This window comes from Myotis brandtii, unplaced genomic scaffold (genome assembly GCF_000412655.1).
Source record: "Myotis brandtii unplaced genomic scaffold, ASM41265v1 scaffold182, whole genome shotgun sequence".
NCBI classification, from domain to species: Eukaryota; Metazoa; Chordata; class Mammalia; order Chiroptera; family Vespertilionidae; genus Myotis; species Myotis brandtii.
The window spans coordinates 3,826,111-3,848,764 of record NW_005356751.1 but is presented as its reverse complement, the minus strand read 5'-3'; the positions used below and the strand labels follow the sequence as shown (position 1 = coordinate 3,848,764).

Sequence of the window (22,654 nt, the reverse complement as noted above, 5' to 3'; positions counted from 1 at the left end):
TCTAAAATGGCATACTTATGGGTATGGTTCCTGAGTTCTCAGCTTAGACTTCAGAGCTATGCACCAGCTACAGCAAAGCCCGTAGTTCAGGATTACTTCTCTTCCCATTCTCCCCATTAAAACAAATGATTAATAAATATTACATAGGAACTGCCTTTGACCATTTTCAGGTGCCATGCACACCCTCTTCTGGTCAGTTAGAAGAAAAAATGACCACTGTCAGAAAAGGAACTTTTAAGTGGTAGAAACGTTGGTCAAAAAAAGGGGGGAAATATTCTGATACAACTGAGGCATCCTGCCTTTAATTTCTTCTCATGATGAACATTAGTGACCCTACTATTTTCTGATAGATGAGTCTGTTCTTTTCTGATTCCCTACGTTTCATTGTGACACAGTGACAAGGTCTGGGGCTACTTTCGAGAGTGATTAGGTGAGGCTCAGAGAGTGAGGCACTCAGTTCAGCCTGGCACATCTCACACTCCCGGAGATACTCGATGCAGTGGGGAAAGCACTGTTTGGTGTGCACATTCTGTGACACAACAAAGCAGTCAGTAACAGCACGGGCTTTGCCATGGACTGCGTTTGAGTCCCAGTTCTAATATTTACCTGTGGGACCTTAGGTAAGATACTTAACGCCTCCATGACTGTTACATCTAAAAAATGAGAAACAGTATTTCTGCTAAGGGCTGTTGTGAGGAATAATGAGTGAATATTGGGAAAGGCTTAGGAGGAGTCTTCTAACACCAGATGGTCACTGGCTAGATGCCTAGGCTCTGCCATCCCAAGTGGAGGTTTTTACAAATGACACCTTTCTGCAGGTTTTACAACTTTCTTTGGCAAACCCATCAGGAAGTCATGAATTTCTTAAGTATCTATTCTGAAATGATAGACTGCATTTCAATAATAATTTTATTAGTTACAGAAGAATCTTCACTAGTATTTACATAGTGCAAAAAAGCTGTTATTACCCCTATAATGTGATATAACAATTATCCTTCATACAGCAAAAGAACTAACAACCCTTTTGTTATGATTCATACTAATTTTGCTAGTTTTTAATTAGAGCATTACAATTAAGACATTAAATTATAAATTCATGTGATATCTTTAGAAATTAAATTACAAAACAATACAAATACTTTTAAAGTGTGATGTGCCAACCAAGTTTAAAATTTATGATTAGGATTCAGATTTCAGATCAGGCAAACAGTTTGGTTGATTCTGTGATGTGTATAAAGGTTGGAAGAGGGAGGGAGAAGATGCCTATAAATAAATTATTTCCCAGAAAAAAATTTTAAGTTAAAAAAAGATAAAGTTTTTAAATGGATAAGTTAATGTTCTAACCTGTTGGCACAACACACAGAAAATACTTAAATGACAGGTTTTTTAAGCAAACAGCAGCTTTACAAACAGTAACACTTATTTATACATGTATTAAAGTAACGATGTGTTGAGATTTAAGTTTTATGTTAAAGAGAAGAAAAATGAATGTAGAGTTCACTACTCATTTGCACATTACAATTACCACCCTCCCCACCTCCCCCAGTTTATTAAGAAATCAGACAAGTACATTATTTGGATATTAATTTCTCAATATTTAAACTATGTAAATTCCTTTTGACTAATTCTTTTCCAAATACTGGAAGCATATAAAATACCATCTCTGCAAAAATGACCTCCAGTCAAAGCCTTTAAAAACTTTTCAATGTATAACAGATTATTTTTCCCATGTTTAGTCAAAAGAAATATATTACATCATTTACAAATATATTTAAACCAAAACTTAAGCTAATATGAACATTTGTCTTTTGAGAAGTAATCTTCACAGTAAACAAACCTACTGAAGCAGAAATCTAGTTTTGGGAGTGCAATTCATATTGTAATTCAGATACTTACAAATTGAAGTAGAAATCTAATGTTAATTGTTGCCAGTAAAACCACCTCTGTACACTAAGAAAAAAAAATCACTTTTTTATTTCTTGTGATGATAAACCCTTACTCAAGGTCTCCAAAGAGGCACTCACCCCAGATCCATAAAAAACCCACTTCCTTAATTTTCACACCTCCTCCTGTATATAATGTACACATCCCAGAATTTATCTAAAGGAAACAAATTATAAAGACATTATTAACATTTATTTAGCATACGTTCAACATAACATTTCCTTTAATAAATGTGGGCTGTCCGCTAGAGGTGACCTGTGTCATATAAAAAAGGCTGTGGTCCCTGGGGTTTGCTGGCAGAAGATGCTGCACGTGCAGGAGCGTCTATCAGACAAGGAATTAAACACGTCTAACGTCTACAGCAAAATGAAAAGTTATGAGTGTTCCAAAGATTTCCTCAACCTCTCTTTTGATACAAATGTCAAAAAATCTAAAATGAGAATTCTCATTCAGAAGAGATATAAAATATAAGAAACCTTTGACAAGCCCTTACCTTGATCAAGAGTTACTGAATCACTGACACTGAACAAAAGAAATTTACACCATTAAAAAGTATGAAAAGCTTTTTTAAGATTGTCAGTAGTTCAAAAACTCTATCATTTCTTTAAACCACCTAACACTTCCAAGTGTGTAGGGACAGTAAGATCTGCCACATACAAATCCATGATTTTATTTCAGAGGCTTCATTCCTTACATGTTGTGTTCCTTTAAGTACTGGATACTTTGTGCTTAAGGAGTCTATTCTGGAGAAGTTTAGACAGGACGATAGAATAACATCCCCTTTTAGCACACTAATAAAGTTGACTGACCGACATTTTCTACATAGCAACGCTCTTCAACTTTCACAATTCATAAATACTAAGTCATCAATCAAGACTCTGATCTCTCCAGTAATTAAATGCCAGCGTTATAAAACATCAAAACTAGCACAGTAGTCCCAATGAGTTCAGTAAAGAATCGCCCAATTCTCTCCTCCTGCCTCTGTGAGGCAAAGCCCACCCTATAAAACCAGGGCAGGGAAAATACCCCTCCCTCCTTAGTTCTGTGCCTGCTTTTGGGAGCTTGTAAGCGTAAAGATGGGGTGTCTGTGCGCCTGTTGGTCAGTTGGGGGTGGGTTGGAGGGAAGACAGAAAATAGGTAATTTGTAATTCTCCCACCATTACATAAACTTGTCAAGGTCACCATTACCAGGTGGTGACTGACTAGCAAATAAAACATTTAGCTCAGTATTTCTCCCAGCAGGTATACACATTCCTAGAGAAGGGCAGGGATAAATAATAATGATCAAGTATTAATACCTGTGTATAGCTGCATACTCTAAATCATCTGATAGTTTCAGCACAATTAGAACAACTTGCTCTTTTCTTCAAAACTTCCTCTTCCAAGCGTTGATTATCAGGATATACGTACTAAGTTATGTAAAGTTCCTTTCCCTGACCTCTTATCAGTAACTATGGTTAGTGTTACATGGCAAGTGCTTGAGGCTAGAGGCAAAATACATATATTTCAAAAAAGATGAAATGGTTTCTTACTCAGGACAAATTTGGATACCCCATCAAATCCCTATCTCAAAGTTAGAGTCCTGAATCAGAAGCATGCAGAAGAATACACCAGTATAAGACTGTTTCTGAATCATTACCAATTAAGAGCTGCAGTCATACAATCAGTTATTCAATATCAAAATTTGCCTAACTTTATGTAAATATGAGTATGTACAAAGGCATTCCTGAGGTAAGCAGCAAATCTGAGACAGAACCTGGAAGGTCCTATCATGGGTAACTTTTCACAATTAAATACAACATCCATCATTTTCCTATATGAGGCCAACTCTAATCGTGCCAACCCACATACTGGAGGCTGTGTTAGCCCATCCCAACTTCGATCGGTTATTATGATCAGTAACTTCTGAAACGAGCATTTGTGGACCAAAAAAAGTTGCATCAATTCTTAACACAAAACATGTTGGGAACTAACTTATGCTCAGCTTCTTTTTTTTTTAAAGTTTTCTAATTCTACTGTCTTTTTTGAAGAAGCCCAAATATTTTGGCCAGACAGGTTAGAGTGAAAGAAGGGTAGTCTTGAAGCAAACATTGATAACTGCTCCTATCCTTAAAATCTTGATCTTTAACTTTCCAAATGACTCTCAATAAATATTTTAAATTTATTTTCTTCAAAACTCGGTCTTGTTCTTTTTTAAATCAGTATTTTCTATAACAAAATAAGCTGAAACAATTCTGAATTTGCCACACAGTTCTTAGAAAGACACTTAGATGCTAATTAAAAGCTAAGCTATAGATCACAACAAGTAAAAGACAGCTACAAAAATATTTCTGTCAGGAATTAAATACATATATTAAATATTGGACAGTGCAAAATGTTGAGATGAAGCATAAAAGATAATGGCTGTAACCCTTACACGGTTGGAGAGAGAAGCGACATTTCCTGAGCTAGATGTCTGGGGGTGTATAATTAGAATCGGAGTGCTCGTTGTTCAGAGAGCTGCAGCTGCTGGGCTTCTGCTGCTCCGAGCTTGCTTGGTGGTCAGCAGTCCAGGCCTCACTGTCCATCCCTGGCTCCAGCACCTCAGGCACCTCTGCTTCCTCTTCCCCACTTTGCTCTGCATTGTCTTCCTCAGAACCATTAAGGGTTTTCCCAAGCTGAAGAGTTTCCATTGTTCTCTGGGTCTCAGAGACCCAAGACTCAATTCTACTATTGAGCTGTACTTCTACAGATATGGGTTCATGGGTATAATCCTCCTCCTCCTCCTCTTCTTCATCCTCCTCTTCTTCAAGCATGCCAGGTACAAGAGTGCTGGTGGTGCTGGTGATGGAGGAATTCAAAATATCCCGGCAACTCCCATCCAGAGAGCCGGTCTCGGTACTCTGCTGTGAGGCCCATTCCAGGTCATCCGGCTTCACTTCCTCTTTCTCACTCACTGCTGATTTCCCAGGGTTTGCAGCTGAGGTAGTACTGCCTGTGGCCACTAAAGATGGCTGCTTACCAACAGGGGCTGTGTCAAATGGAAGTTTACTGGATTTTTCAGATGTGCTGTGTCTACAGGAAACCTCTCTCTCATTTTCTGATGTTTCCAGTCCATCTGAAGTTTCCACCATGTTTCTCCAATTTGTTTCTGCAAATATCAAACAGATTTTTTAAAAACCAGAAGAATGTTTCAGAATTATGCAACCCATAAAAGAGGGAAGAACAAACTACAGAAATTTACTGGCTCACTACCTGATTGGAAAAATGAAAAACTTAGATTGTTCTAGTACTAGTTTAAATGTTATAAAGAGAAAACAATTCTCAAAAATGTGCATTTAAGATAAAAAACAAGGAGGTAAAAATAAGTATATTAATGCTTGAGAATGCAAAAGATCTTATACCAACAGGATCTCACTGATGCTCATATATAATATTCATGTATTCATGAAAATCAATAAATTGCCCAACTTTATTTTGGCCTTGAAGTGTACTAGGCTCAAGAATCCACAAGTCATAGATGGTAGAGCCAAGATGTCCAGCAGAAATAGTTCTGATTTGACTGGTTTTACCATGCTCCCTTAGCAAGTTACCTAAGAGCTGTCTTTTGGCCTATAATGGGACTAGGGTTTCCATTTATAAGCAAAGAAGCCACCCATGTATTTCTAACATGTGTGAAAATCTGTTTTATAATATACAGGGCTTGGCTTACCAAGTGACTTTGAGAACCAAAAAAAAAAGCATTATTATGTCTAATACAGTGGTGATAAATCTAGATTATTTCTAATGATGTCAGTTTGGAGCTAAAAATGTACTAGGAATCAGAAGATAAAAGGACAGCTCTCCTACCTCTTTATTTTCTTTTATTTCCCAGTTTATATTTTTTCATTTTATCTTTTTATTACTGAAGTATAACTGACATATAACATATTAGTTTCAGGTGTACAACATTACAATTTAATGTTTGTATAGACTGTAAAATGATCACCACAGTAAGTCTAGTTAACATTCATCACCGTAAATACTTAAAAAATTGTTTTTCTTGTGATGAGGGCTTTTAAAATCTCTCTTAGCAACTTTCAAATATGCAATACAGTATTATTAACTATAGTCACCATGCTATAAATTATATCCCCATGACTTATTTTATACCTGGAAATCTGTGTCTGTGGACCGCCTTTATACATTTTGCCAACCCTCAACCCATTTCTCTGGCAACCTCCAATCTGTTCTCTGTATCTATGAGCTTGGTGTTTGTATTTATTTTTTTAGATTCCACATATAAGTGAGAGCATACAGTATTTATCTTTTTCCGTCTGACTTATTTCACTTAGTATTATGCCCTCAAGGCCCATCCATGTTGTTGCCAATAACAAGCTTTCATTCTTATATATGGCTGAATATTCCATTGTATAAATATACCACATCTCCTTTACCCATTCATCCAATGATGGGCACTTAGGTTGTTTCCTTATCTTGGCTATGTAAGTAACGCTGCAATGAACATGGGGTTGCATATATCTTTTTGAGTTAATGTTTTCATTTTCTTTGGATAATTACCCCAGAAGTGAAATTGCTGGATATGACAGTTCTATCTTTAATATTTTGAAGAACCTCCATACTGTTTTCCATAGTGGCTTTACCAATTTACATTTCCACAAAGAGTACACAAGGATTCCCTTTGCACTGACATCATTTTTTTTTTTTTTTTGGTCTTTTTGAAAACAGCCATTCTAACAAGTGTGAAGTGATCTCTCACTGTGGCTTTGATTTGCATTTTCCTGATGATTAGAGATGTTGAGCATCTTCTCATGCGCTTGCTGACCACTTGTATATCTTCTTTAGAAAAATATATATTCAGTTCCTCTACCCATTTTTTCATTGGATTGTGGTGTGTTTTTTTTTTACTACTGAGTTCTTGATATTTTAAGAATATTAATCCTTTATTAGACATATGATTTGCAAGTATTTTCTCCCATTCAGTAGGTGGTTGGTTTCCTTTGTTCTGTCTGCAGATTTTTAGTTTGATGTAGTTCCACTTATTTTTGTGGGTTTCTTAAAAATAAAAATCCCCTTCTATCTGCATTATAGCTGCTATACATTTTAAAGGTATAACGATCAAGCTATAATGATAAAGCAAGACTGTTTATTCTATATAATAAAAGCCTAATATGCTGAGTGTCCGATGGTTTGACTGTTCGACCATTTGACCAGTTGCTATGACATGCACTGACCACCAGGGGGCAGATGCTCCAACTGGTAGGTTATCTTGCTGCTGGGATTCGACTGATCGGGACTGGGCGAGAAGGGCCGGACACGCCCCGGAGCCCTCCTATGGTCCCTCCCCGGCCCCAATTGTGCACCAGTGGGGTCCCTCGGCCTGGCCTGTGCCCTCTTGCAATCCAAGATCCCTCAGGGTATGTTGGAGAGCTGGTTTCAGCCTGATCCCTGCAGGCAAGGCTGAGGAACCCCACAAGGGCATGAATTCGTGCACCGGGCCTCTAGTATTAATATATTCAACTTGATTGTCACCTATCAACTGTATAATATAGACCATATTTTCAGTACTTGAAATCAGGGTACATGGTTTGGAACATCCTTTTCTGCAGCTCCTTCAAAGTATAAAACAGGTCCTTCCACTCTCACTCCTACCTCATGAAAAACAACTCCTCCTTCTCCTCTTCTTATAGTCTCATTCTCAGTTAGTAACATTATCTTTTTCATGGTCTCAAAGCAGAAGAAATCTTATAGTAATCCTTCATCCTATCTTTCTCCCTTATGACATGCCTTTATTCCACTGAATTCATAACTGTACCATGTCACTTCTAACTCAAAAACTACTCAACTTGGTCACTACTGCCTCAGCTTACGCCTTCTTTACCTAGCTGTACATCAGTAATATCTTCCCAATTGGTTTTGTGAATTGATCACATCAATGTTTAATGGGCCTTCTATTATCCTGGTAATCCAAACTCCTTAGCTTGCTGTAGTCAAGCCTTTCATGTGTGACCCTTATCTATCTTTCTGGTCCCATTCATTCTAACCCCCAGCCATGCATTCCACCCTCAGGATCACACTGATTTTTCACTGCTCCCAGAAGTCATACTCTATTTACAATTCCTTGCTTTGCATAAGCTGTTCTTTCTGTATGAGATGTGTTTCCTCCTTTACCTTTCAGATTCCTCCTCCCTCCTCCTTGATAACCATCTAAAATGTCAGATCCTTTGTGAAGCCTTTCCTGATTCTCCTAAGAAAGACAGTCAGTTATAACCTGAATTCCAACAATACTTTTTGCATCTATAGTTCAAAGCACTTGTTTTGTGCTTGCTGTTTACCCCTCCCTCCCTTCTCATTCCCACTCCTGCTCATCTCTGTGTGTCCCTATGGTTGGCATATAGTAAGTGCTGAGGGGGATAACCCTATTAAATAAAAATTTTCTTGTATACTTTATGCAAAAACAAACTTTAAAAAGGCATAACATTTAAAAAAAATACATTTCATTGATTTTTTACAGAGAGGAAGGGAGAGGGATAGAGAGCCAGAAACATCGATGAGAGAGAAGCATCGATCAGCTGCCTCCTGCACACTCCCCACTGGGGATGTGCCCGCAACCAAGGTACATGCCCTTGACCGGAATCGAACCCGGGACTCTTCAGTCCCCAGGCCGACGCTCTATCCAGTGAGACAAACCGGCCAGGGCAAGGCATAACATTTTTTAAAACTTCAGTTGCATATTTACATTTCCTTCCAACAATTTTTTTCTCCTTCAAAAGTACTACAATAATTCACTTGGGGTCTTGGAAAAGTCCTATCTCCCCCATGACAATGAATGAGTCAAGGAATAGGAAAAAGGAAAGAGGTCAGTAGATGGAACAGAGCTGACCTCTCTGAAGACTTAGTCTTGGGCATTCACCTACTAAGTAGGTGAGCTGAGAGCCACCTTTGAAAAGCAAAGGGAGATAGATCTGGAAGCAGAGACAAGGAACTCTGCAATTAGCCATCAAGTGTCTTGTCACAATGATCAAAGAGCTATTGAGATCACATATCCACAGGGCCTCCCTAGGCTCTCTCCCACTTTAAAGTAATAAGTGAAGGTTGATCAATAACTGATGAGCATACAAACACATGAACACAACAGAGGAAACACAGCAGGTGTAAAAGTGCTGCCAGAAGAGATCTGATTGGAGGATGGTGGTGGGGGAGCGAAGGAGTGCTGAATGCAGGCAATCTAAAGCCAGAACAGAACAGACAGGCATCCCCTTTTGAAGAAGCAAGTTAAAGGAAGGATCAAAGATTCCAACAAACCTGGAAATAGTACTGATCCAACTCTACCCTGCTTAAAAACTGTTTATTTTAGCAGAACTTATTCAATAAAGCTCTTCTTTGCCTTTTAACCCCTTCTATGCTTTTCTGTTTCTGTTTACTGGTTCTTTTTGAAATTATCTTTTTAAACACTTTCAAGTCACTAGTGGGTTTGCCAGAGGATAAAGTGTGTGTATTTATCCCTTCAGTCAGCACACACAAGGAAGCTGTCTGTCTTATATAGTTTTTTTATAGTAGAGGAACAAACAAATGAATTCAAGAGCCTGCAGAGGAAGGGGTGGTGGCAGAGGATGAGCAAGAAACTCAGGAGGGATGGACTAGACATTGAGGTTGTCCTCCCTCATAACTGCTTGCTGAACACTTACTGTTTGGTCTTACTGAGAATTCATTCAACAGGCAGGACATACACATCACAGTGGCTAATAGTACAGGTTCCAGAACCAGACTTACTTTAACAAGTTATTTACCTCTCTTCGTCTTAGCTTCCTCATCTATAAATTGCAGTGCAGCCCTAGCCAGTGTGGCTCAGTTGGTTGGAGCATTGTTCTACACCAAAAGGTGGCAGGTCCAATTCCTAGTCAGGGCACATACCCAGGTTTTGGGTTCGATCCCTGGTCAGAGCGTATGCGGGAGGCAGCGGATTGATGTTTCTTTCACCTTGATATTTCTGTTTCTCTCTCTATATACTTTCCCTTCCTCTCTCTTAAAAATAAAATAAAAATAAAAAATTCCAGGACAGTATTTCTTATCTCACAGGGTTGTTCAGAGGATTAAATACCTTAATGAATGGAAAGTGCTGACAAAATGCCTAGCATATAGTGAGAATTCAGTAAGTGAGTTATTATATATCAACTGCCCATTATGTACCAAGTCCCCATTCTCAAAAAACTTACAGCTTAGTTGGGATTTATGTCTGAAACTATTTGTTTCATGTAAGTATGATAGAATTGACACTCAGCTCAGGTGTAAGAAAAACATAAGCAAGGAAAATAAGGTGTGCACAAAGGACACTAAGACTGGACTATCACAGAAGCCTTTCTATTCCACCCAGTGATTAGTATCCTTTCCCATATTTGTTTTTACTTTAAACCATGGAAATCAAAAGAAAACATTTTAGAAATATTGCACCAGGATAACATGGAAGATTCTTTTTTCTACCCAACAGTCATTAGCCATTCTGGTTAACAGAACTAAATTTGAGATGTACTTGAACCCATTCCCAGGGGATGAATTAAAATAGTTTTTATACCATCAGTTATCCCATTCCCCTTTGCCAAATATTCTCTTGCCCAAGTATCCCTTTCATGCAGCTAAAAGTAATCACATGATCAGCTCTAGCCAAATAAAACAAAAGGGGAAGTCTTCTGAAAATCTTTCTTCGCTGATAAAAGGAGCACACTGACTGAGCCTCCTGCTTTTGACTACAGCTATGATGCCTAGAGCCACAGCAGCTATTTTTAAACAAGAGATGATAAGCTTAAGAGGAAGCCACAGACTGAGAATGAAAGAACAGGAGGGGAAGAGCTAGGACAGTGATGACACTGTGAAATAATCAAATATCCTAACTTCTTAGGCCACATTAGTGGGTTTTGTGTTTGTTGCTGATGCTTCCGAAACAGAGAGAATACTTTATGCTTTGCTCTCAAAGTTGTTATGATTACTTTCACTTAACTTTAACCAGTTAACTGCTATGTGTCCAAAACAGAAACCATCCCCACATGCCACGACATTTTGAATTTAAAAAATCAATTTGCAGTGAATATTATAAAAATATATTACTCACAATTTGGGTGTTCTTGAATATTTTAATTAAAATAGTTTTTATACCATCAGTTATCCCATTCCCCTTTGCCAAATATTCTCTTGCCCAAGTATCCCTTTCATGCAGCTAAAAGTAATCACATGATCAGCTCTAGCCAAATAAAACAAAAGGGGAAGTCTTCTGAAAATCTTTCTTCGCTGATAAAAGGAGCACACTGACTGAGCCTCCTGCTTTTGACTACAGCTATGATGCCTAGAGCCACAGCAGCTATTTTTAAACAAGAGATGATAAGCTTAAGAGGAAGCCACAGACTGAGAATGAAAGAACAGGAGGGGAAGAGCTAGGACAGTGATGACACTGTGAAATAATCAAATATCCTAACTTCTTAGGCCACATTAGTGGGTTTTGTGTTTGTTGCTGATGCTTCCGAAACAGAGAGAATACTTTATGCTTTGCTCTCAAAGTTGTTATGATTACTTTCACTTAACTTTAACCAGTTAACTGCTATGTGTCCAAAACAGAAACCATCCCCACATGCCACGACATTTTGAATTTAAAAAATCAATTTGCAGTGAATATTATAAAAATATATTACTCACAATTTGGGTGTTCTTGAATATTTTCAGTTGAAAATTCTCACAAAAAATGATTTTAAAGCATTATAGATGTCTATGGCATACAAAGGGGTAAGGCTCTAAATCTATTCTTGGGATTCAACCATTAGTTCACAGAATTTTCACTTGGAATGGAATTTTATAGATGATCAGATAAAACCCTCCTCATTTTACTGAAAATAAATCTCTAAGGCCTAGAAATCAATCAATTGTGCCTAAATCCCCCAGGCAGAGAGTAAAAAAGCCAAAGTTTCCATCATTAAACACCTTAAATTATACACCCAAATGAAGATTACTGTTGTTTGCCCAGACCCACAGCTTTATGAATCTATCTTGCAGTTTGCCTTTGAGATCTGGCGTATCACTATATAGTGACCCCATTTTAACTGTTGGCATTTTATCTTCTTTATTTTTAATTAATATCACTCCAGCCAAAGAAATACATCTACCTCTATACCAGTACCAACCATCCTTGACCAAAAGTTTCCTAAAGGCTCACAATCTTGATATATTGTCTTCGGTCTGCAATGCTGTCAAAAGTATTCCAAACATTTAACTATAATAACAGACAGACCAGGAAAAAGTGTGAGAAGAAAGGAAGAAAACCACTCAGTTTTCTACTTGTTAAATTTTAGGTGGCAACCGCCTATTTGGTAAATTTTCAGATAAACAGATTAAAAAGAGAAAAGAGAAATGACAAAAAGCCAAGTTGAAGGAGATGGCTATACTATTTAAAAAAAAAGAATAGGTGAAAAAAGTCAGAAACTAGATCAAGAAAGTAGAAAATTTAAGTGTTCAAAATGTGATAGAACTGAGTATTACAGTCCAAAGGCAAGGAAACTACTAAGATGTAGAGTGCAGTAAATAATATGACTTTAAACATCACACATAAATGTTTTTTAGTCTCTATATCTTTTTGACTGCAATAAGATTTAACTCAAAACAAATGCCATTTGGCTAGGTTTTATAACATTAGACTGAATAGTTAGTATTCCGGTCTCTTGTTTACTTAGTAAATAAAACATTTTAATAAATGAGCATAAAGTAATAGAATAACACATCCCAGAATTTACTAAGTTATAGGTCACAAGTAAGGTGCATTTTGCTTTTAAAATCCTTTTAGTATTTTTCTTTTTTAAGACTATGGAAAATGACTAAATTTCAGGGTCTCACGGAAAGCATCAGCCCCAAATTGTCTCCAAATTTTTAAATTTATTTTTATTGATTTCAGAGAGGAAAGAAGAGGGAGAGAGATAGAAACATCAATGATCAGAAAGAATCATTGATCAGCTGCCGCCTGCATGCCTCCTAATGGGGACTGAGCCCACAACTCGGGCAGGTGCCCTGACTGGGATTTGAACTGTGACCTCCTGGTTCATAGTTTGACACTCCACCACACCAGCAGGGCAGTCTCCTAGTTTTTAATGGCTGTGTTTACTGTGATTTTTTTTAAACCAAAATTTTAAGCAAAATTTGAATAATCACGAAGATAAAAACAAAGATAGCATGGAAAATCATTTTCCAATTATCTTAATCAAAAAATAATTTCAAAATTTAAGTCATGTTAAGCTAGTCAGAGAAAGATAAGTATCACATGATCTCACTCATATGTGGAATGAACAAAATAAAGTGATGAACAAAACAGATCCAGAGACACAGAAGCATGGACTGCGGAATCTCAGAGGGAAGGTGGGTGGAGGGGGTGTGGGGTAGAGGAGGTCAATTGGGGGGGTGAGGAGACATCTGTAATACTTTCAACAATAAAGGATAAATTAAAAAATTTTTAAGTCATTTTTAATGATATGCAACAACTTACCATATTCCTTTTCATTTACTTCAGAGATGGGCTCAGAAATAACACTGCAGAAGGAAATGGCGCTTGCTGCTGAGGGATTCCGGGAATGCCCCATGTGGTGTGGCACCTTCTTCACGTTCTTTAAGGCTTCCTCCGCCTGCTCTTGCTCCATTGCTGCAACCATATCCTTATAGGCTTTCCTGGCTTCCTCAGTGAGTTCTACTAACTTATTAAACAGGCTCTAAAAAGAAAGAGATTTTGACTAGTCCATTTTTTTTGTTATACTTTCTATTCCTATTACTAACAATAAATCTCCACTGTTTCAGAATCAGATCCACTTTCAATCAGTATGCCAACCAGAGGACCTTAAAAAATACTTTGTAACTTACATATATTGTTTATTTAATTGTCACAAGACTGAGGAAATTTCCTGATTCAATACTAGTCACTACATGTGATATATTAAAAGTTCTTGTAGAGTTTATCAATCAACAACTGCACGCTTTAGCATTTGGCACTATAGTGGGTACAAAGACCACTGGAACACCACTCTGCTCGCAAGAAACCTTCCATGTGGCTAGAAGGAGAAAACAGAAGACAGCTATGATTCAAGGCAAAATATTATAACTGCCTTAACATGTATGAAGTGTTCTGGCCTTTGGAGAAAATATCAAATCTAACTGCTGGGCATCAGTGAAAAATTCCCAAAGTAATGATGTGTGATATAAGCCTTGAAAAATATGCCTAGGTAAAATTTTGAGAGATGGAGAGAATGCATTCTTACTCATGCAGGTAAAATCTAATCTAATAAAAAAGAAACATGCAAATTGACTGCACCTCCACTATGCCCCAAGCCATGTCCACCAGCCAATCAGAGCAACTATATGCAAATAAACCCAACCAAGATGGCGGCCAGCAGCCATGGAGCTGGAGCAAGCAGGAGGCTTGGTTGCCCCGGCGATGGAGGAAGCCAAGCTTCCCGCCTGCCCTGGCCGGCTGTGGCCTCCGCTCAAGGCAACAAAGTTTCAATTCTAGAAGATAAATAAATCCCAGATACCTGCTTCCAGCCAGCCTCCACTGGGAGCTTGGGTGGCTGGGGGCTGTGGCCAGCCTGCAAACAGCCATCAGCCCCTCACCCAGACTGGCAAGGCACCCCAGAAGGACCCCTTACCCTGAAGGGGTGTGGCCAGCCTGCAAACGGCCCTCAGCCCCTCATCCAGGCTGGCAAGGCACCCCAGTGGGGACCCCCACCCTGATCCGGGACACCCTTCAGGGCAACCAGCTGGGCCCCCACCCATGCAGCAGGCCTCTATCCTATATAATAAAAGGGTATTATATATGCAAATTGACCCTAAGAGCAGAACGACTGGGAATGACTGGTCACTATGACACACACTGAACACCAGGGGGCAGACACTCAATGCAAGAGCTGCCCCCTGGTGGTCAGTGCACTCCCATGGGGGAGCTCTGCTCAGCCACAAGCCAGGCTGATGGCTGACAGTACAGTGGTGGTGGTGGGAGCCTCTCCCGCCTCCTCAGCAGTGCTAAGGATGTCCGACTGCAGCTTAGACCTGCTCTCCGCTGACAAGTGGACATCCCCCGAGGGCTCCCAGAGGGATGTCTGACTGCCAGCTTAGGCCCGATCCCCCTGGGGAGCGGGCCTAAGCCAGCAGGTGGTCATCCCCCGAGGGGTCCCAGACTGCGAGAGGGCACAGGCCGGGCTGAAGGACCCCCCCCCCACCGAGTGCACAAATTTTTGTGCACCGGGCCTCTAGTAATGAATAAAGATACATAGAAAAGTACAAGGAATGGCCCAGCCGGCTCAGTGGTTGAGCATCAACCTGTGAACCAGGAGGTCACTGCTTGATTCCCATCAGGGCACATGCATATTTAAAAAAAAGAAAGAAACCATTAAAAAAAAAAAAAGAAAAGTGCAAGGAATGGCCCTGGCCAGAGTAGCTCAGTTGGTTGGAGTGTTGTCCTGTACACCAAAAGGTGGTGTGTTCGATTCTTGGTCAGGGCATATACCCAGGTTGTGAGTTAGGGTATGTATAGGAAGAAACCGATCAATGTTTCTCTCTTACTCTAAGATAGATAGATAGATAGATAGATAGATAGATAGATATCCTGAAAGTAGAATGTGGAGCTAAATAACCAGAAGTTCTCCTGTCAGTGAAACAGAAAAGAACATGAATGGAATTAATAATTAGAGTGAAACGGTAGGTGACAGAGCATGCTCCTGTTAAAAAAAAAAATGGCAAAACTCACATAAGCATTAAAGTTGTACTTCAATAATCATGAAGTCCAATAATGTCCAAAAGAAAAATGAAGTTTCCACAGCTACCAGAAAGACAATTACTTTTAGTAGTTCTTACATCGTAATTCAATAAGTTTCTACTGTTTAATGTCTAGATTTAGTATCACAAGACACCCCCCCACACAGCATAATTTTTTCTTCTAAGTTATTATCATTTAAGTATAAACCATAACAAAATGAAAGCACAGCAAAAGCATCATATTGTTATGAAATAATATATCTTTGAAAATTAAACGTGTGAAAGATAAACATAAGTAGCATGCTTCACCCAGCTGATGTTTAAACTGTTTAAAGTAGCAGGTACAATAAACGCTGTTGCTGTGTTGATTTTTTTTTTTTTTAAAGACAAGAAGAGACCAGACCATGGAAAGTGTTTTTTGTACTTATTTGTTTTGTTTTTTGTTTGGGGTCTTTAAAAAAATTTTTTTAAACAAAATTTTTATTGATTTCAGAGAGGAAGGGAGAGGGAGAGATAGAAACATCAATGATGAGAGAGAATCATTGATCGGCTGCCTCCTGCATGTCCCCTACTGGGAATCGAGCCTGTAACCCGGGCATGTGTCCTTGACCAGAATTGAACCCAGGACCCTTCAGTCTACAGGCTGATGCTCTATCCACTGAGCCAAACCAGCGAGGGCTATATTGATTTTTTAAGAGGGTGGGTGCTAATTACTAATAATATGAAAAATATATTCAGGGTTTATTTATTCTATAAAAGGAGGGAGGATGTATTACTAAAAACAGCCTCTATGTGTTACATGTAACAGACTTCATAAATATTTGTTTGCAATTTTTAACAAATCATGCATTTAAGTGAAGACACCAAAAAGAAAATAGGCACATGGATATGTGATTTTGAGATTAACACTGGTTTTAAATATAAATAAAACATAAACATTGTTGGGAATAAAAGAAAATAAAATTAAAGAGAAAAGCTATCAGGGAATAAAGGCCTTGAATGTCAGTGTAAGGACATGAAGCTTAATTCAAAGGTTAGTTTTATCAGATGGTAAGAATAACTTCAGTGTATTACATTACTGTGAATGGATACACCGGATAATATATCAGTATTTCCTTTATCTCCATATTAAAGTTGTCTTGGTTTAAACAATAAGTCACCTACCTCAAAACAGCTGATGGCAAGTAAACCAATGTACAACCAAAACTGGCAAGCATTTTGTAATATAAAACCATACAAATAACCTAATATATATAATTCAGTAATAAGCCAATATAATTAGAAATAAACATGTAAACTTTTCCTGACCTTGATCCCAGTATGTTTTTATCAGGTGGCTTTATATATGACCCTTCTTTTCCATTTATTACCTAAATGTTCACATATCACTTAACATAGCAGGCAGATATACTTTACCACACAATTTTTAAACAAGCATTTATTGCCTACTCATGCTCAGGTAATGTGAAAGGTGCCAGGGATACCTAGATAAGAAGCCTGTCCTCAAGGAATTCACAGTTAAGGGGGGAAAAACACATAAACTAGAGCAAGGCAGTGTGATATCTGTAACTGAGAAAAGCAAGGGCTACTGTGGGAGCATAAATATTAATTATATAATCAGAGAGTAGGTGGGTAGACAGGTGACAGGAGAGAAACAGAATGAATGGGTAAATGGAGGTATGCAAACATGGTGACTGGATAGGAAAGGATAGACATTTAAATATACAGATAGGAAGAGGGAAAATGGTCCATCGGTGGTGTTGCAAAATACTTTAGAATCATTCTTAAAACATTCTTAAAACATTGTATATTAATAAGCATTACTCTAAATAGACTATGTTATCAGCTCTGATGGGTTAAGCTTTGTATTAGCTGACTTCGAGAGGAAGATGAAGGTATCAGAGATACAGAATTATTCTGACAACTGGTTTAGAAATTTCTTTTTCTAAAGTAACATCCTCTCCAATTAAAGGATTCTTTTCTCTCTACTCTGAGTAGCAGCACAAAATATACCCAACATATATATTGAAGAAAATTATTTTACATAGTATAATATTGGATAATCTTTACCCAGCAGTTAAATAAATGATCAAGTATTACATAGTTGAACCCAGAAGAAAAAAACACTGCGGCAGAAATAGGAGCTAAAAATCTTTTCAAAAAATGCTGTAGGATTAACTTATGTAAGGGTTTCAACACTAAAAAAGGAAATGTAATACTCAAGAATGTTCCACTCATTCTTGGAGAGTTATCATCTCACTTCTCCAAATGCTTAAACATAACAATGGCATGTGTCAACTGGGCAGGGGGAGTGAAAGAGGGTGTGTCTTCCAGAGTCTTACCTCAGCACCAAAGTAGTTGAAGATTCCCACTACACTAACAGGAACCAGCTTGTTCACACAGCGTCCCAGAGCTTTTCTTCCAAGGGCAAACACAAAAGGAATTTCCTGTTCCCGTGCCATGGCTATAACATTATAGAGAGCCTCATCCAGGCCACCTGAGAAAGTCAACACATCCAGAGGTTTTAGATTAATTAATTATTTTAGAAATAGCTATTTTAGCACCCAACATTAAAGCATAAAACACAACAGCAAAGAACTCTATGAAGCCTGTGGCACTTATGCTATTCCACACATTCTCCCTATTAGAATTTGTACTATTTGTGGATATATGTACATATTTTCTTTCTCCCCAGTTAAATTCCAAATCCCCTCATATCCATAGGAATTAGCATATCAGGAGTCAAATTTCAATACAATAAACATTTGTTTAAAAGAAATTAACTAAAATTGTTAATAGTGGTTGATTCTTTTATTTAATCCCTCAGCTCAAATAGCAACCTATCACATGTAATATTATATGTTACTGTTTTTATTGGAATTTGTCCCCTATGCAGAACATGCCTGATACTGCTACTTGATGCATCTGTTTACTCCAATCACCCAAAGTGGCTACTTCATGAAAAAAGTACAAATAAGGGTACATGACATAGTACAGAATACTTGTGTGCCGGCTCACCCAAGAACCTCTGTATTAACTGCTGGTTTCTAAGGGGCAAATCTCCATCATAAGCAAGACAAAAGGGCCATCAATGAAAGGTAAGGTAAAAAAAGGTAAAAAAGTAGAGTATATTTGCAGTGGTAAAGAAATGTACTCTTACTAGTCCCCATTCTGATTACAACAAAGGGCACACTTGGTTGGCCCAAAGTAAAGCCTTCACTAGTACTCCATAGATGGGGATTTCCTTTACAATCCAATCTCAATTTTACTACTTAATTTCAGGTACTGAAAGATATTTTCTTTCCTCACATTCAATATATGCTTTATAACTAACCTCTGCTAAGTCATATGACTTCCACTTTAAAATTCACTGTACATCCTACAATTATATTAAATAAATATCAAAATACTTCAAAAGTAAAATGTTCATACCTTTTGACTGGATTTTTTCACAGTTTGGAGAAATTATAACACACTTGATCTTGTTTAACTTCATATGTTTGGTAACCTCCCTCAGACCCATAACCAGCCGTCTCCTTGCTTTTGCTCTTACAGGATCTTTTTGATAGATGCGTTCCTGGAAACTGACAAGTTCTTGAAGAAGAAGAGTCACACATTCATCAATCTCTTTACAAAGAACCTGATTACAATACCTATAAAGGAAACCAAAAATAAGTAAGTTTGTCCTCATTTATTTTTCTGTAACTATAAAATTACTTTAGGAAAGAAATAGATCAAGCAAGAAGTTTTCATAAAAAAATTAAAATTTTTAAAATATCTTATTCCTTCAGTCAATTAGAAAAACAGAAGAGTTTTCCTGAATTACAAAAGATTGGCTTTTACGTAAAGGATAGATCAACCTCAAGGAGGTATTATCCAAATTCCCAATTATTAAATTCCTAAGGATATAAATAAAATGTTAGCCTGCTAATTAGATAAAAAAGAAATATAATGTTTTTGGTAAGGAGATAGAAGGTTATTTCATTCCAATGAATATTAAAGATGCTTCTAGTAAGTAGGAAAGAAATATAACTGCAGATGCTTAATGAATGCCCTAATACCAATAATTCATCCTCTACTCTTGGATAAGTCACAATATCTAGGCATTGTTTTCCCTTAACCATAAAATTATAGAGTTAACTAAGATGACTTCAATGGTCCTTCTAACTCCAAAAACTATGGCTATGGAGGATAACTCAGTAATTAAATTCAAACCAAAACATATCAGGCAAAGCAACTGAATGAGGTTCTTTGTAGTATATATGGTAACAATACAAGATAATAATAATCCTATATAATAAAAGGCTAATATGCAAATTGACCAAACAGTGGAATGACGGTCATTATGACACACACTGACCACCAGGAGGCAGACGCTCAACGCAGGAGTTGTCCCCTGGTGGTCAGTGTGCTCCACAGGGGGAGTGCCGCTCAGCCAGAAGCCAGGCTCACAGAGCAACGGTGGCAGGAGCCTCTCCCGCCTCTGCAGCAGCACTAAGTACGTCCAACTGCCAGCTTAGGCCCACAGGGAGCAGGCCTAAGCCATCAGTTGGACATCCCCCAAGGGCTCCCGGACTGCGAGAGGGCACAGGTTGGCTGAGGGACCCCCTGAATGCATGAATTTCATGCACCGGGCCTTTAGTAGTAGTAGTAATAATAATAATAATAATGATGATGATGATGATGGAAGTAAGTGTGAGGCCACTATAGTACTTAATTTTAGGAATTATTTCCTCTTAATATACTCTACTTTTCAAGTTCTAATCCCTAATCTTTTTCATAAGCAAATTTCTACTCCTAATTACATTATAGAGTGGAAAAATGTACACCTGCCCTTTTTCAGTAAGAAAAAAAAAAAAAAGTTCTGCTTTGGGAATTTTTTTTATGTTTATGTAAAAAATGTTTAAGTACAAGTATGGCATTCTTCAGAAGGGAAGATAAAACTGGATAGACTGAGGAAAGATCAACTATCTTAAAGTATGCAAAGTTAAAGAACAGAACATCAAAAATGCAATTTTCTTCATTCTGTTTTTCGTTAAGCTGTTTATTTTGTATGTATATAGCATTTTATGTTCCGAGAGTTTCGTTTGCTTCACATTTGTTATTGAACATTAAATTAACTCCCCAAATCTAGGCAAGAAGTACTCGCTCAAAAGAATAGTATAAAGAAAAGGAACAAACAAACCAATGTAGTTTGGATTCACACAGATTTTACTTTCACCCTGGGCCTTGTTCATTGTCATTTTTGAAGGTAAAATTAATTCATCTGCACAAATGCAAAAAATTAATTCATCTACCGGCTGCCTTCTGCATGCCCCATTTTAGAATGTTAAAATTCTAAAATCCTTCATAGCAGTAACTGCTAGTTCAAGGTTATTCACAAATGGCCAATTTAAAACTTAGAAATATTTGCTCAAAATTAAATAGCTTTATGTAATAGGTTCACATAATGTAATAGGGTCTTAGAATCTTGGGATTAATTGGTTAGAGAGGGTTTTTTTTGAAGGGTCAATAATATAAACTAAAAAGCAAAAGCTCCCGGAGTGGGAAACCTCATAGTACACAGCAGTTTATATATACGATGTAACAGACCAAATTCCCAGGATATAAACACTATCTGATATAAAAAGAATATATTTACAGCCAATTCACTTTCACATGAACACTGATAGCTGATGGAAGGCAAATGCTTTAAATACAACAAAACCAGCTTTTAAATCTGAAACAACTTAAAGATCTTTAGTGTTTTATCTGCTCAACCCACCAAGTAATAACGACAATACCATATTCAGAACTACAATCAAGGTACATAAACTATTCAAACTCAGTAATGAGACTAAAACTTACTCTCTAAATCTTTTGCTGTGGATTTTGGTTATTGTTGAAGACGCCATTGGACTGCCTATCCCAGAACTAGCTGGAGAGCCTTGTGACACAGGTGTCATACAGTACGGAGAGTTCTGACTTGCTGGAGAGAGTGAAGTATCACTGGGCATGCTCAGACCAGTATCTGCAGAGATGTGGGGTGAGAATAAAGAATTTAGAAACTTCAAATGCTGAAAATTCAGCTCTATATTAAAATCAATACAATCAATACAATTTAGAATGGCAGTTGTCTTTTGCATCACTTCCAAATTTTCCAGAAGCTAACAAGTTGGACACTGTTCATATCACAAATAAACATTTCTCATACATACAAAAATGAAGTCTTCTTACTATCTCTCAAAATATACTACCCCCCCCCCAAAAAAAAAATTCAAGCATGGCCCACAGGTCTCCTCAGAAGAGATGAGAGAAGACCAAATGACCTAAAACATGTAAAGGTATTAACTTCTATACCAGAAGATCACATTACTCATGTCCTTCATCTCTATTTTCCTTCCCATTTCTTGGAAATCATTTTAAAAACTGTATACAAATTCCCATCACTGCTGCCAATGATTCTACTTCACTCATTCTCTCCACACCACTCCTGATTCTCAGGCACCAACCCTAGATTCTCTCTCATTTGGTCTTTGTGTCTGTGCTCAGGCAGCCACATTTTTATTTATTTTTTAAAATATTTTTTATTGATTTTTAGAGAGAAAGGGAGAGAGAGAAACATCCATATGAAATAGAAACATCTACCGGCTGCCTCTTGCATGCCCCCTAACTGGGATTGAGCCCACAACCTGGGCATGTGCCCTGACCAGGAATTGAACCGACAACCTTTTGGTGCACGGGATGACATTCAATCAACTGTCCAGAACAGGCAGCCGCATTTTTAGATGCCATCTAACTCAAATGCCTCCTTAGGTTACTGCTTCTTTCCTAAACACCTAAACTCAGGAAATGAGTTAGTATTTGTATATTCATCCATTAATTAGCAATTATACATATAGCTTCTTATCTCCATATACAATAAGCAAGACCAGTCCACTATATATCTTTATTACATTTCCTGACCTTCTCATCCTCACCT

At 37.7% G+C, this 22,654-nt stretch overlaps 1 protein-coding gene across 5 annotated transcripts in view; it reads right to left on the bottom strand.

Annotated features, from left to right (window-relative positions):
* Window positions 1-891: 891 nt before the first annotated feature.
* The window catches only part of SECISBP2L (SECIS binding protein 2-like), a 62,912-nt gene continuing 41,149 nt past the window's right edge, over window positions 892-22,654 (bottom strand). For 4 of the 5 annotated variants that reach the window (XM_005863966.2, XM_014537827.1, XM_014537830.1 and 1 more), the window contains 5 exons: window positions 21,541-21,703; window positions 19,126-19,346; window positions 18,036-18,190; window positions 13,439-13,658; window positions 892-5,074 (listed from right to left, as the gene is read on the bottom strand). In XM_005863966.2, the coding sequence (XP_005864028.1) occupies window positions 4,392-5,074; window positions 13,439-13,658; window positions 18,036-18,190; window positions 19,126-19,346; window positions 21,541-21,703 (1,442 nt within the window). In that variant the 3' untranslated portion in view covers window positions 892-4,391. The remainder of the gene's footprint in view (window positions 5,075-13,438; window positions 13,659-18,035; window positions 18,191-19,125; window positions 19,347-21,540; window positions 21,704-22,654) is intronic. The other variant, XM_014537828.1, reaches the window with a different exon arrangement.